Genomic DNA, 13,030 nt, shown 5'->3' on the forward strand with positions numbered 1-13,030 from the left:
TAAATGTTATTGTTAAATTGGGACTCTGATCTACATAAAAACAAATAAATGCATGTACTTGTATTCGTACCTGGTATTTAAAAATTAATGGTACAAAATGAAAATACAATCTGAGTGTCGAATTATATTATAGAAAGGGTTGTAATTTTATTATTCAAGTTATTGTACAAAATGAATTCTTAAGGTATGACAAAACTACTTTAATTTTTAAGGTGACAGTTATAGGGGTGGCTCGCAAATTTCAATTAATTATCAATTAATTATTCAAATTTAATGTATGAAACTATTTTTTTTTTTTAATGAAGGGGATGTTAAATAATATTATGTTCCACACTGAGATGATTTTTAAGTTGGACGATACGTAAAATGATTAAATGAGGTTATGCTAGAATCTTAAGGTGGCAGTAATTGTGACATGTATCCTAGATGTTGGTTTTGCACTGCAGAGTTTTTGAACGATTATGACTTAGCAAGGAGAACATTTTTAATCAAAAAAAGTCCATTTGAACCGACAGACTCAATTGGATTCATGATTCCATGTTTAATGATTCTTAGGTGGACGAAACGAAGCATGTTGAAACATTACATTTATTTTGCAACAACCTAATATTAGTTACAGAGAAAAGTTCGTGATATTTTCCTGTCAGTGATAAATTCAAAGTAAATTTTTACCACTATCTGACATTTTAAATTTAATTTATTTATTTTAGTTAGGATTGTCATGTAATGTTTGTGCACTGTTTTGGTCAATTCGACTGAAATTCAGAACATAATTCCTAATCATATTCGTTTAATATACAAAGTAGAAGTTAAATGAACAACAGTAGATGCGTATTACAATCTAGTTGTAGATAAATTTCTCTCTTTAATTTGATGTCAGCTTCAATCTAATATAATGCACAGAGTATTAATGTAAGGAATTTATTACAGGAAACATATATAATTCAATTGAACCTAGGAAATTGTTTAATAACATTTACATGGTACGAATTTGTGACAGACTAAATTTATAATATAAAATAGCACGATATTTTTTCGGTATCCAATACTAACAATAAGAAGTGGACTGTGGATATTTGTGTAAAATTACATTTCTTTGGAGTAACTTACACAGACAGAAATTACGAAAATTAATTTTTTTTATCTTAAGGATCTACTTTTATTAAGAGTAAATTTTGATTCGAAGTAACTTACACAGGCAGAAACTAAACGTAAATTTATTTTACATATTAAGCATCTCTTTCTGTTAAAAGTAAATTTGAAGCTCCATGAAATTTTGCTTGAAGGCTTCAGCAAACGCATAAAGTCCACAGTGTACCATTAAGTTACCATTTTACCAGTTGAGTCAGCCACATCATGTAACAAGATTTACTATTTTTAGAAATTACATGTTTCGTGTGTTTCTTAAAACGAGTATCGAAATAATTCGTGTACATTTTGGCACTTCCCGTTTGTTCCTTTTAATTCCAAAAAGAAATTTCAATAAAGAATGATATTAAATAAGAATTTACATAAATATTAAATGAAAATCAGCTCCGTTTAAGTAAACAACGAGTTACATTGAGCGTCGGAGCACATCGGAAAATGGTACCCGGTGATAATGTTGCACTTGCTGGGACATGTCTATGTTTTGTCAATAACGTGGATCATCGGCACGTGGCAGATTACCATTAACATGTTTGCACAGGTATCCCGGAGCGAATGCAGCACGGGACGGGACCCAGCATCCGGCTAGAAACTAGTTGGCTCGGTGACAAAATAACATCGCCACCTCTTTAATCGAAGATACTCGATCCTTCCTTATCCACTAGGACTTTGTTTTTAGACTGGCGATAGTCTTGACACTAGAACTACCATCGAAATGGCCGCTTTTAGACATCTTATTTTACAGTCTTTTTGTTTTTATTTAGATTTTGCGTTGTCATTTAATTTATTATACATTTTGTCTTATGGCATATTGCGCTAAATAGTATGTATCCTGTACAATTGTATTGTACAATTTAATTTAGTGTACATTCAACGCTGGTAGTTCTAGTGTTCATGTGATTACTCATATAGGATTTCTACTTTGACTAACATTAACTGGAACAAGTTTAGAGAACAAACGCAAAACATTTAATTTTCAATATGAACTTATGGGTATATATGATATACAGGGTGTTTAACACAGAAACATGGATATATATATTAATATACGAACTACGAAAATTTTCGAAATACGAAAAAGTATGTACACTATCGCTCCTAAGTATTAGGACACTTGGTCTTCACGAGAAAAATATGATGTTTCGTAAAAATCATATATTTTAGGTAATGTTTATTGCTTTATAGTGACATAAGCGTTATTCACCCAGTTTTAATATCCCTTAAACAATACTTATTTTAGATTTTGAGTCATTTCCTAATGCTTTGTAATCTTTACTGCATATTCGATGATTGTCCGAATACTTAGCGCTTCCTTATCGCTATTTTGTTTGGATACCCTTCGTCACAATGTACACTATATACATTTTCAACATTCTATTCAGTGCAATGAATTTTTTTTCCTTTTTACTTAAATATTAAATAATATATAAAACAGATAATGAGTACTATTAATAATCTAGCAAGATATAAAGAAGAAAGTTACTACTTTAGATTGCGTTTTAATTTTTTTAATGGGAATTCGGACATATGTGACACTGGTAGCGAACATGGCAAAATGGTTAACGACATATATTTCCATTATATGACAAGAAAAGTCAAATACACCATATATAAACGTTAAGACTTGTTTCCTATAAAACTTTCATTAATCGAGTTAAATGGAACACCTTGTATGTTGTCGATTCATAAGTAACTTCCCGCGCTGACAACGAGAATAGTACAAACGATAATTAAATAACAAGTCTTGTCTCCAAATATTTATAATTTATCCAAGCCTCTATTGGCTAATTCAAAAAACATTATGATTCCTTGAATTTAATCTTCCGTATAATTAATCGATTTTTTTTTTCGAATTTGAACTTAGAAACAAATCTACGAAAAACAGAAGTTATTCACAGTATTCAACGCAATATATTTAAGACTGATTTGTTATTCGTTAAATTATTTTTCTCACTATTTAATTATACACAATTTTTTAGCGATTGCTGTCTGTTCTCCAAACTTTCACGTGCACTGGCTCTTTCGTGGCCCGAATGACTTCGAATATTTCACTATTTAGAAGGTTCCTTTACATTTTTCAATTCGTTGTACAGTACAACGGATCACGAAAGAGACGTGCTCGAGAGACATCACGAAACCTTGTCCCGTTCTCCGCTCACCTGCCTGAATACGAAGGAGGGAGAATTGTCGCGTCAGGTTTTCGTTACACGTTCTTGTGTGTCTAATTCCGATAATGCACTGCTAGGTATGACAGCAGAGGAGCGCACCACTAACGGAGTTACCGTGCGATTGTAACTAAACGGTGGCTTACACGTGTCAATGTGTTTCAAATGTACTGTGTCTCACGTGTGGATCCTGTTCGTACGAACGATCGATCGCAATTAAATTCCGACTCGATTGCTTGATTTTATGCATTTATAAAATATCCAATTGTCCAAAATTAAGTGTGCAAAAAAGTTTCGAAAATATTATTCAGATTTACATTTTTACTTCGAACCTACTAGAAACCTTAACAAAGTTAATCAATTTTTCTTTGAATTCACAGTTCAACAATTAATTTATGAAGTTCTATATTTGCACAAAAATCTGCAGTTTAATTATGACACAGGAATTGATGACTGAAAGAATTTCAAGAAAGCTTTTTAAATATTATTCTGTCAAAGATCATTCGTTGCGTACGAAGAGGAGGACATTGTTATTTCGTTGAATTTCATTTTGTTGCAAAATCGGTTTTGAATAAAATTAGAAAAAAAGAGTTTCGGGTGGTACAGACAATACTCTGTTAACATGGTCAATTCTTGGTACATGGAAACTCTGTTAAATAAATTTCTGAAGTCGAAATTCCACTATAAATTCCATTCGAGTTTTTTTGATGCAGTAGTGTGAAAAGTCGACGCTAGGGTGGATGCACTAGTAAATGAACACGTACTAGTGTCTGAACATTATCCTTAAAAACGAGTAAATTAAGATACTCAAATAAGCAATTGATTAAGTACTGATTTTTTTCAACTGCTTGTTTCATACTCAAACAATTTTCGCGCCATTGGTTACAAATGTTCATTTACTGGTTTTAATTTTCATTCACTGGTAAAATCTGTATTTTTTCTCTTCACTTGAATTAATTACATTTTTCCAATTTTTTAAATAGAAATCTATACGTAACAAAAGGTATAAATATTAAAAAATCTGATTTCATGTGCCAGATATCTATTGTATTTTTTTATTTATTGCTTTAAACCTGATGTGGTTTATATAACAATTACAGTAGCTTAAATTCAACTTATAATTAACTAGATTACATAGTAAAGTTTACAATTAGTGATTATTAATATTTAACTATAATTAGATTCTTACAGAACACTGTTTGAGAAAATTATAAATAAATTTCAGGCCTTCGATATTAGGATCGCGTAAAAAAGAACTAATACAGAGTGGAAAACAGAGTGTGCGGTTGAGTAGTACTGTTACTAATATTTTACGTTCATTTTCGTAATCTGGGCACTGACAAATTCCAAATATCGATTAATATTATTACCATTTAAAATTCGACTTTGGTACATACATAATCTCTTAAGTGTTCATCCATTGGTGCGTTTACCCTACATGAAAATCTTATCCAGTCGTGTTATATCAGAACTGTGTTGTGGTTAGGATTCACGCAATTGTTCAACAGTGTCCATTACCATGTTCCAAGAATACCACGTGACGTTTTCAACCATGTTACATCGAAACCACGTACCAAGAATACCATATTACAAAAGCCTATTACAAATCCCCTGTACCATGTTACAGACGTATTATCCGTACTCACCGCGCAAACATTTCGAAAACGACGAAACAACAATGGAAATATAGAGCAATTAACGATCACAAAAAACGAGAACTGTTTTATGTGTTACTTCCTTCCACCTCTATCTGCCTTTTAAGCTCGACTCGAGACCGATCCGTCAATGTCGCCTAACAATGGACCCCATTCCGTAGGTACATATCACAAAGGAATACCTTCAGCTCGAGCCAATCGGCTTGGTGTTCGTATTCTTCTTCGCGCTGATATTGGTCATTCAATTCACCGCGATGTTGTTCCATCGATTTGGCACGTTCGCCCATATTCTGGCCAGCACCAGCCTGGACTGGTACTGTTGCAAAAAGGTGCGTTGTTAATGGCAGCTTGATTTACATACTCGGCTCATTTGAAAATCGCTATGTGTGTTGTCACGTTTAGACCAAGGATCTGTCGGAGGAAGCGTTGCTGTCGAAACACGCGGTGGAGATAGTGAGGGATTTGCAACGGTTAGACGGAATGGAGGGTGATTACGAGGAGGGCAGCGGCAGCGGGCCCGGCCGAAGAAAGACAATAAGAAACCTCGAAAAGAGTCGTAGAAAAACCCAGGCAATCAATACACTCGACGTCGCTTTCAGACAGCGATTCTTCAGCATGTCTGATGGGAACGGTAAGGCAAAAAATTCGTATGATGATCTTTTGTAATGGGGAATTCTGACCGGACAATTGTCAGGAGACGAATATACAGGGTGAACCACGAATCGTGATCAGTAGAGGTTACTCTGTTACGTCCGATCGAAAATGTTTTTATCAGATATAGCATGGTTTCAAGAGAGCTTTAACGGTGATTATAGCACATTTTTTGTCAACTCTTTTTTTTCATGATTTTTCAAGGTCACCTTCAATTTTTTTGCAAATATACCTATAATTTTTTTACGCCTGTCTGTTAGAGGATTTCAAGACGAATTCGGTAAGTATCATAACATAACATGTGTTACCTTTTTTTTCATCTGGGTCGAGAAAAGATTAAAGAAATACTCGAACTGTAATATTCCAAAGAGAAAGAAATATTTACTGTTTGTAAATATTTCTTTCTGTACATTGGAACACATCTAATGATATGTACTGATCACGATTTTTATGCAGTTTAGTACAGAGGTAATATTTTGAAAAACATTTGTCACGTAGTAGGTATTGATATTCATATTTAGGGGATGAAAACAGGCCTCAAAGTTTTGGGGGTTAAAACGTACATTTTCCTTCATATATTGTTTAAACAGAACGGTCCTTCGGAAAAATACTTATTTAGTTATTATTGTTATTTAAATACACACAGTTTTCTGTAAAAAATATTTTCTATGAGTCGAATAGTTTCCAAGATACATATTAAGGAAAATGTATGTTCCACTTCCAAATTTGAAGGCTGTTTTTACACCCTAGATATGAATGTCAGCAACTAAATAAAAATATGTGTCAAATATTTTTCAAAATACTACTTCCATGTAAGTATTTGTTGTGTATCTCTATTATCAAAATTTCCAAGTGCATTTGTGCGTGTCATCATAGAGTCTTAAAAAGATAGATTGAAAATACAAGAATATAAGATAACTAGAACGCCCCTCAGATATTCTCAGCGCCCACGTTGGGAACCTATGTATATGATGTATTCTATATGAATTAATGTCCCAAAATTCCATACTAGATACGTATGTTAGGTCCTTAGTACTATACATATATGTATAACAAGAAAAAAATTTATGTTTGAAAAATTAAACATCTACTAAAAATTTCCTTATCTTTAAATTCATTAAAAGTACTAAAACTTAGCATTTTCTAAAAAGAAAAAGGCGGGAATATTATTATTCCTAGACTTCGCCACTGAAGGTTTCCTATTTATTAGCAGTAGAAAAATTTTTTTCTGGTAATTTTATGACCCAGGTCTGCCGAGGAACATGTCAACGAGACGTTCCGCGAAGGCCTTCAAGGCTTTTGAAGGTCGCAGGAATAGCATAATGGCAATGAGACGGAAGTCCCAGATGCAAACACTCGGGGCTAACAACATCTACGGGGTGGCCGGAAATCCTCTGGGTATTCAAGGTCGTCCCTCGAGGAGCAGTCAGATCTCCGTGAAGGACGTTTTCGAGGGTCACGCCGCCGGACACGCGAACACCGCGTACGAACCGGACGAGAATAGCGGGAGCAGTCTACGACTTCACAATTTAGGTCAGAGCACGTGGAGAGAGGCCAACACCAACATCTGACGCGAGACCACCACGTGAATGTAGGTGATTTGGTTAAGCCTTATCTGCTTTCACTTTGGAAGCTGGAAAACATGAGAATAATGAAATTCGTACGTTTAACCCTCGGTTGTCACACTGACAAGGGAAGACACGGAGATGTCCCCCTTTCAAATAAAAAAAAAGTGTCCCCCTTCGATTTTGATGAAACTTCGTATGTCTGTTAAACAGTCAACAATAAGGAATACGTATTTCTTTTATCGGCTGAGACACTTTAAGGCTACATAATTCGTTAAAATGTTTTCAGATACAATTAATAGATAACGATTTATTTCAGTTAGGAGTTATTGACTCACCCTCAATAAAGGGCGTAACAAAAGTGTTGTAGGTTCCTGAAATGGGACACTTGTAAAGTGATTTGGAACAAGTTTTTTCCCAGCAAAAATGTTATCTGAGGCTTTGTTTACGAGATAACATTTTTACTAAGAAGAAACGTGTTTCAAATCACCTGATTACCTAACAGAAATACGATAGATATACGTCACCTGAATTTTTTAATAAACACTAGATGTTAAAATGCGTAATCCACCATTCTTTTCTATCAGTTATTAATAAATGTGAAAAGTCAAACAAATCGTTAGGTATGAAAACGATTTAAATATTTTTAACGTAGACTGAACAAATTTTTCGTGTATTAGAACAGTGAAAGTCTAGGAAACTTATTCAAGGATTTAAAATGTTTCAGGTGGATTGTGACGATGGCCAGCTTCATTGTGCAGTGTGAACCGAATGGGAGGAAGTTGATGGCTATAGTTTGCACAGTCGCGCTGAAAATCGTAGAATCATAGCATTCTATTTTTCCTGTAATTTCAGCGCTTCCCCTATAGCAATTGTTCGTTAATCCGATGACGCGAGAGTGGATAGAAAAGTATGAAAAAGACTGCCGTTGAGTAGAAAATAATTTATGATGGAATGAGTGGTACAGGACTGTCGTTAAAACATTTTTTTCTAGTAAAAGTAAAAAAGATCATGAAAAAAAAATATACACCTTATCACGTAAGCAACTGTACTCGCATGTTAAATGTGAGGTGCATAATTATAAAATTATAAAATTATAAATCCTTATAGACAGTCCTGAGTACGAAACGTACTGTTTCTTTTCTTTTTTTTTTTTTACTCGTGATTAGATATTTAAGAATAAACGAACTGACCGGTGAATAGCAATAACTTGTAAGAAAACTGTCGTATGACAGTCGACGGTTGAATAGGATAAACTATCGTAGACGATAATTTAACGTAATAACACCTCTTGGTTAACTTCGTGTCGTACTAGCGGGTATCTATACACGCTGTCACTCATGTGCGACAGTTATCACAGCGACGACGCTTACATTTCATTTTGCTCCCCTAAACCGTGATACCGCTGTTATTATATTTAATCGACAGACCTCTTTTTGTACATATTGCGTGCGTATGTGTAAAGCGAGCTATAGAGAGAGAAAAAAAAAACAATTGCGTACAGTGTAAACGGAATAAAGTTCGAACGATCAGCATCCAATAACGAATTAATTTCACCGAATAAAATGATTCCTACCGCATAGAAGTCTCTGTTTATCGATATTTTCGAGAATAGAGTCTATCGAAAAATTACGGGGTTTATATTTGGTCTAGGAATAATATTAATCGAGAACGAAAACACTGTTCTCGGCTGTAAAATTGCTTTACTATTATTTGCTGTTTTAGTTTCATGGAATTTAGAATTTATTTAATAAATTAAGTTTCTAGAAATTTTAATTCAGGTTTCTTCTATTATTATTGAATTTGATGCAAAATCAGTAAGTAATTATTCTATACAAACTATTAAAACTAATGTACTAATCTCGAAATAATTATTGTATACAGACTATTATATAATAATTATTATTCCGAGAAAATTAGCATCAGTCACTGATTCATTTATTTATTCTTTTCATTCTTCTTCATTTTTTCACAGTTCATTTTATTAAAAAATATAACAGTAATAAAGTAATCTCAAAATTCTTGTTCACACTGCAATAATTAAAGTTTATACCCTACTTGTTGTAAGTAGTAGATAAACATAGAATATTTTAATAAATTTCATGTTCAAAAAATGTATTGATTCGTAATAACATTGAATCATATACAATGATGTGCTAAACTTGTTGAAAAGTAAGTTCTTCAATAATTATGTTCGATAGAATATTGAGTAACTCTAGTGAATTTGGTAACAATGTTCACGGTCTAGGTGTTTGTCGGAGTGCTTCTGTCATACAAATGACATAAGCCATCATCATGTAATCGTTAATCGTTCGTTGTATCGTCCATCCTTGATAGAATCCTTCTGGAGTTAGCGCCCAAGTGGTCAGCAGGTAAGGATAATTAGCCACTAGTGCATAGTTGTTACCTACTGAATATCTAGAACAAATACAAATAATTAACTTTAAATATAAAAATACGGAATAATATTATAAAGTCGAGAAACGTCAATATATTTACGCAAAGTATCCACTAATAAGCACCCCCATGAATATAGCACTTTTAGACATATACATCATTGCTTCCATAGAAGTATAATAAATCTCTGAAGTATCAATTTCCTGGAAACATAAGAAAATATGTTTTAATTTTTATTAATACCACCTAACACGTATTTTCAATTTTTTAATTTGACTGTTCTATTGTTTGTCCGATATTGAAACTTTTCAGTACAAGAACAGTGCGAAAGTTAGGCAATTCTTCGTTTGAAGTGAAAGTAATATGACGAATATTTTAGAAATTGAACTATTACATATATTAGGTATTCTACTAAATAAGTAATCTATGTACTATGTTCTTAATTTTGAAATGGTATATTTTAAACCGAAAATATTTTCTTGAACCTCCGCTGAAGAAAAATGGGATACAGGATCTTGGAAAATCGTTACGAATATAAATAAAATAGAATAGATCCTTGACTTCCATAGAACCACAGACTGATTTCGTGAAGATAATACTTGGATTACTTATTGGTACAACTAATAATATTTGATAAAAACTAATACTTGTGATTCTGTCGTTGTCGTCTTCCATAATTTCATTATATCGAGAACCGTCAAATTTGTTATAACAAAAGCACCGAGGACGTGATATTTATGATGACAATACAAAGAATACATCAAACTGGTCATGCTAAGGGTGCCCAGGACTTCGTCTAAAGAATTACATTTCTCTTTGTTCTCCTTTTCCTCGAGCTCTATAATCACTGGATCGAACGCTGAAAAAATATTAGGTGCATCAATAAGTGATTCACTATATTTCCAATATGGTGGCGATGAACTTCAAATTTAGAAAATCATTCCAATCTTCTGTTTAGTAAAAATGGTAGAGGACTAGCGGATCAAATAACGATTATTATTAATACAGGATAGGTAGTTGAATTATTTCGAAACGAATACAGATTTTTACCAAAAAAGTGTACGACTTATTGATACCGTTCATTGCAGTAACTTTGACCCAGTCAGGGGTAACTTTTTTCCAAACTCAGAAAATAATTTTTGATTTTGCAATCCTTTTGCAGGCATTTCTGTGTGAAATATTTCTTCACGTGAAAATCAACTTAATTTAACAATTTTCAGAGCTATGAAATCGAAAATGATCAGTTTCTCATTTTGGGACAAAGTTATCCTGATTGAATCAGAGTCACCCCAATTTACACCTAATAATAATTACTAAATTTACACCTAAATTTATCAAATACCCAATTTGACCCAATAATAATTACTAATTTATGAGTTAATAAAACTCATTAATTGGCAGAACAATGCAGAATTCATGTCGAACGATTCACTTACCATACTGTTTAAAAAATAGTTTGTAGATTAGAACGTACAGAGACCTAGCACCGATCATCACGATGCCATTACAGGCGCATATAAAATGAGGAAGGATTTGGTGATACTGATCGTACGAGTGTTTAATCAATGTATACATGCTGGATCCGCAGGTCAATAATAAATAGGAGCATGATAATACCGACTCTAGTATCATCGCATCGTTTTTGTCAATGGACCAGAATAAAGACGTGGTTACTCGTGACTTTCTCTATGGAGCTCAGCAGATAACCATGAACATTACAATCGATTGCTCAATTCTGGTATTCAGCACAATCATTAATACATAACTTTAGCTAAAAAGGAAAGAGGAATTTGAATCTGTTACATCGTTAACCTCCATGGTTTTCGTGAATATGCGATTTATTGTCATAATCGAGGAAACGTGTGATGTTGTTTAGTATCGATACCGAATTCTGTTAAAGTATTCACGAATCAGATATCGATGATTCGATCGAATCGAGGCGAGACGTAGTGCCCTAGGATGATAGATCCTTTGACATGATGATTCGAAACGGGTCTGACAAGTATGCTTTAAAGAACTGCGAGAATAATTTCGAACGTCCGTGATATGACGCTATGCAAAATATATTCCTTATTGTGTTTTGTAAGCTGATCGTGATGTACATGGTAATAACAGCTGATGACGTAACCGTCAATATTGCTGACAACATTGACAATAATTTTGTGTACAGTATCAATAATATCGCGGAGTATACCACTGTAAGTACCAAAACAGTATCGATAATCTACCAGCATTGCCATTGATGATTTTGATACGATAAATATATCAGAAATTTCGAAAGCACCGTCAACATATAATGTACATAACCAATTTGGCAATTGCTGTTGACGTTAAACGTCATTACTGTGGTTTGATTGTTAGTATCACTAAGTAATATTGTGTATTATAGAATGTTAATTTTTATACTACGGCAACAGCGGCAAAATCGGAGGAGGATTGTCGTTTAAGAGGAAAACAGTGTTTCTCAGCAATTCGTGGGAGAATAAATTCAGAACGAATGGAATACACTAATTTGCACGGGATTCTTGAAGAGTGGCGGGACAAGATGACCGTACTGGATAATAAAAATTTAGTAATAAGGAAAGTTTTTAATAATAATAAGAAGAAAACTAATACCGAAGAGGCAGGTTTCTCTTCGAGGAGTAATGTTTTCGTCAATCGTCACGAAGTCAGTTATCCTTATCCTTTTATAGATTACACACATCCCCGTTTCTGCTTCGATTTTCCGTCTGTACGTATTCCCGAAAGGCCGCACCATCGTCTCGTGAGGAACTTAAAGTCACTAATTGTTAATTACGATTTAAATTTAAGACACAATCGTAGGAAATCGAAGAGAGCTAGGAGATCGTCGAATTTACGGTTTCGTGGGAAAAAGAGAAGAACAGGGCAGAATGTTTTAACAAATAGAAACTATACGCAGCCAAATCGATGGAATAATACTATTTTACTCTCGAAGATATTAGAATTATCGCAGTTTAGACATACTACAAGTACCGCTAATTCCCTGTCGACATTTGCAAAGCGAAATGCAAGTATTGGTCGAGGTTTGTTCTTAAAACAATTTCCCGAAGGAACAGCTAGTTCTGTGAAGCGAAGAAGAAAAAGAAGTGTTGGGAAAAGACGAATTAGAAGAGAAAATGACGTGACCTATCGGTTTGGAAAAGAAGTGACTGCATACCTGGACGCGATGAAAATACTGGCCACGACTCCAAATCCAAATATTGAATCACAATTGACTTATAATACTGACTATCTGGAGGAAATGGACGCTCTACAGACGACATTGAGCTGGCTGGATCAACAAACCAGTACATCCTTAGATGAGACAATATCTCAAATTAGTGAAGAATTACAAGTTATGCAACATACGAAACCTTACGAAGCAGATCATGATAAATACGAAGACAGAATAGAAGCTATCACTACGGAAGATATGTTCGAAACAAGCTCG

General features: G+C 33.8%; 2 protein-coding genes across 2 annotated transcripts in view; one reads left to right on the plus strand and one right to left on the minus strand.

The window, feature by feature from the left end:
* The window catches only part of LOC107191901, a 49,375-nt gene extending 41,389 nt beyond the window's left edge, over positions 1-7,986 (plus strand). The window contains exons 18-22 of the mRNA XM_015581043.1: positions 5,128-5,295; positions 5,369-5,628; positions 5,880-5,897; positions 6,891-7,208; positions 7,910-7,986. Coding sequence (XP_015436529.1) covers positions 5,128-5,295; positions 5,369-5,628; positions 5,880-5,897; positions 6,891-7,188 — 744 coding nt within the window. The 3' untranslated portion in view covers positions 7,189-7,208; positions 7,910-7,986. The remainder of the gene's footprint in view (positions 1-5,127; positions 5,296-5,368; positions 5,629-5,879; positions 5,898-6,890; positions 7,209-7,909) is intronic.
* Positions 7,987-9,419: 1,433 nt separating this feature from the next.
* On the minus strand, positions 9,420-11,073 carry LOC107191894. Its single transcript, XM_015581036.1, has 4 exons — positions 11,016-11,073; positions 10,221-10,438; positions 9,682-9,782; positions 9,420-9,600 (listed from the first exon to the last, which is right to left on the minus strand). The coding sequence occupies exons 1-4, from the start codon at positions 11,071-11,073 to the stop codon at positions 9,420-9,422; spliced, it is 558 nt and encodes a 185-aa protein (XP_015436522.1).
* Positions 11,074-13,030: the final 1,957 nt, after the last annotated feature.

This window comes from Dufourea novaeangliae, unplaced genomic scaffold, assembly GCF_001272555.1.
Source record: "Dufourea novaeangliae isolate 0120121106 unplaced genomic scaffold, ASM127255v1 scaffold248, whole genome shotgun sequence".
NCBI lineage: Eukaryota > Metazoa > Arthropoda > Insecta > Hymenoptera > Halictidae > Dufourea > Dufourea novaeangliae.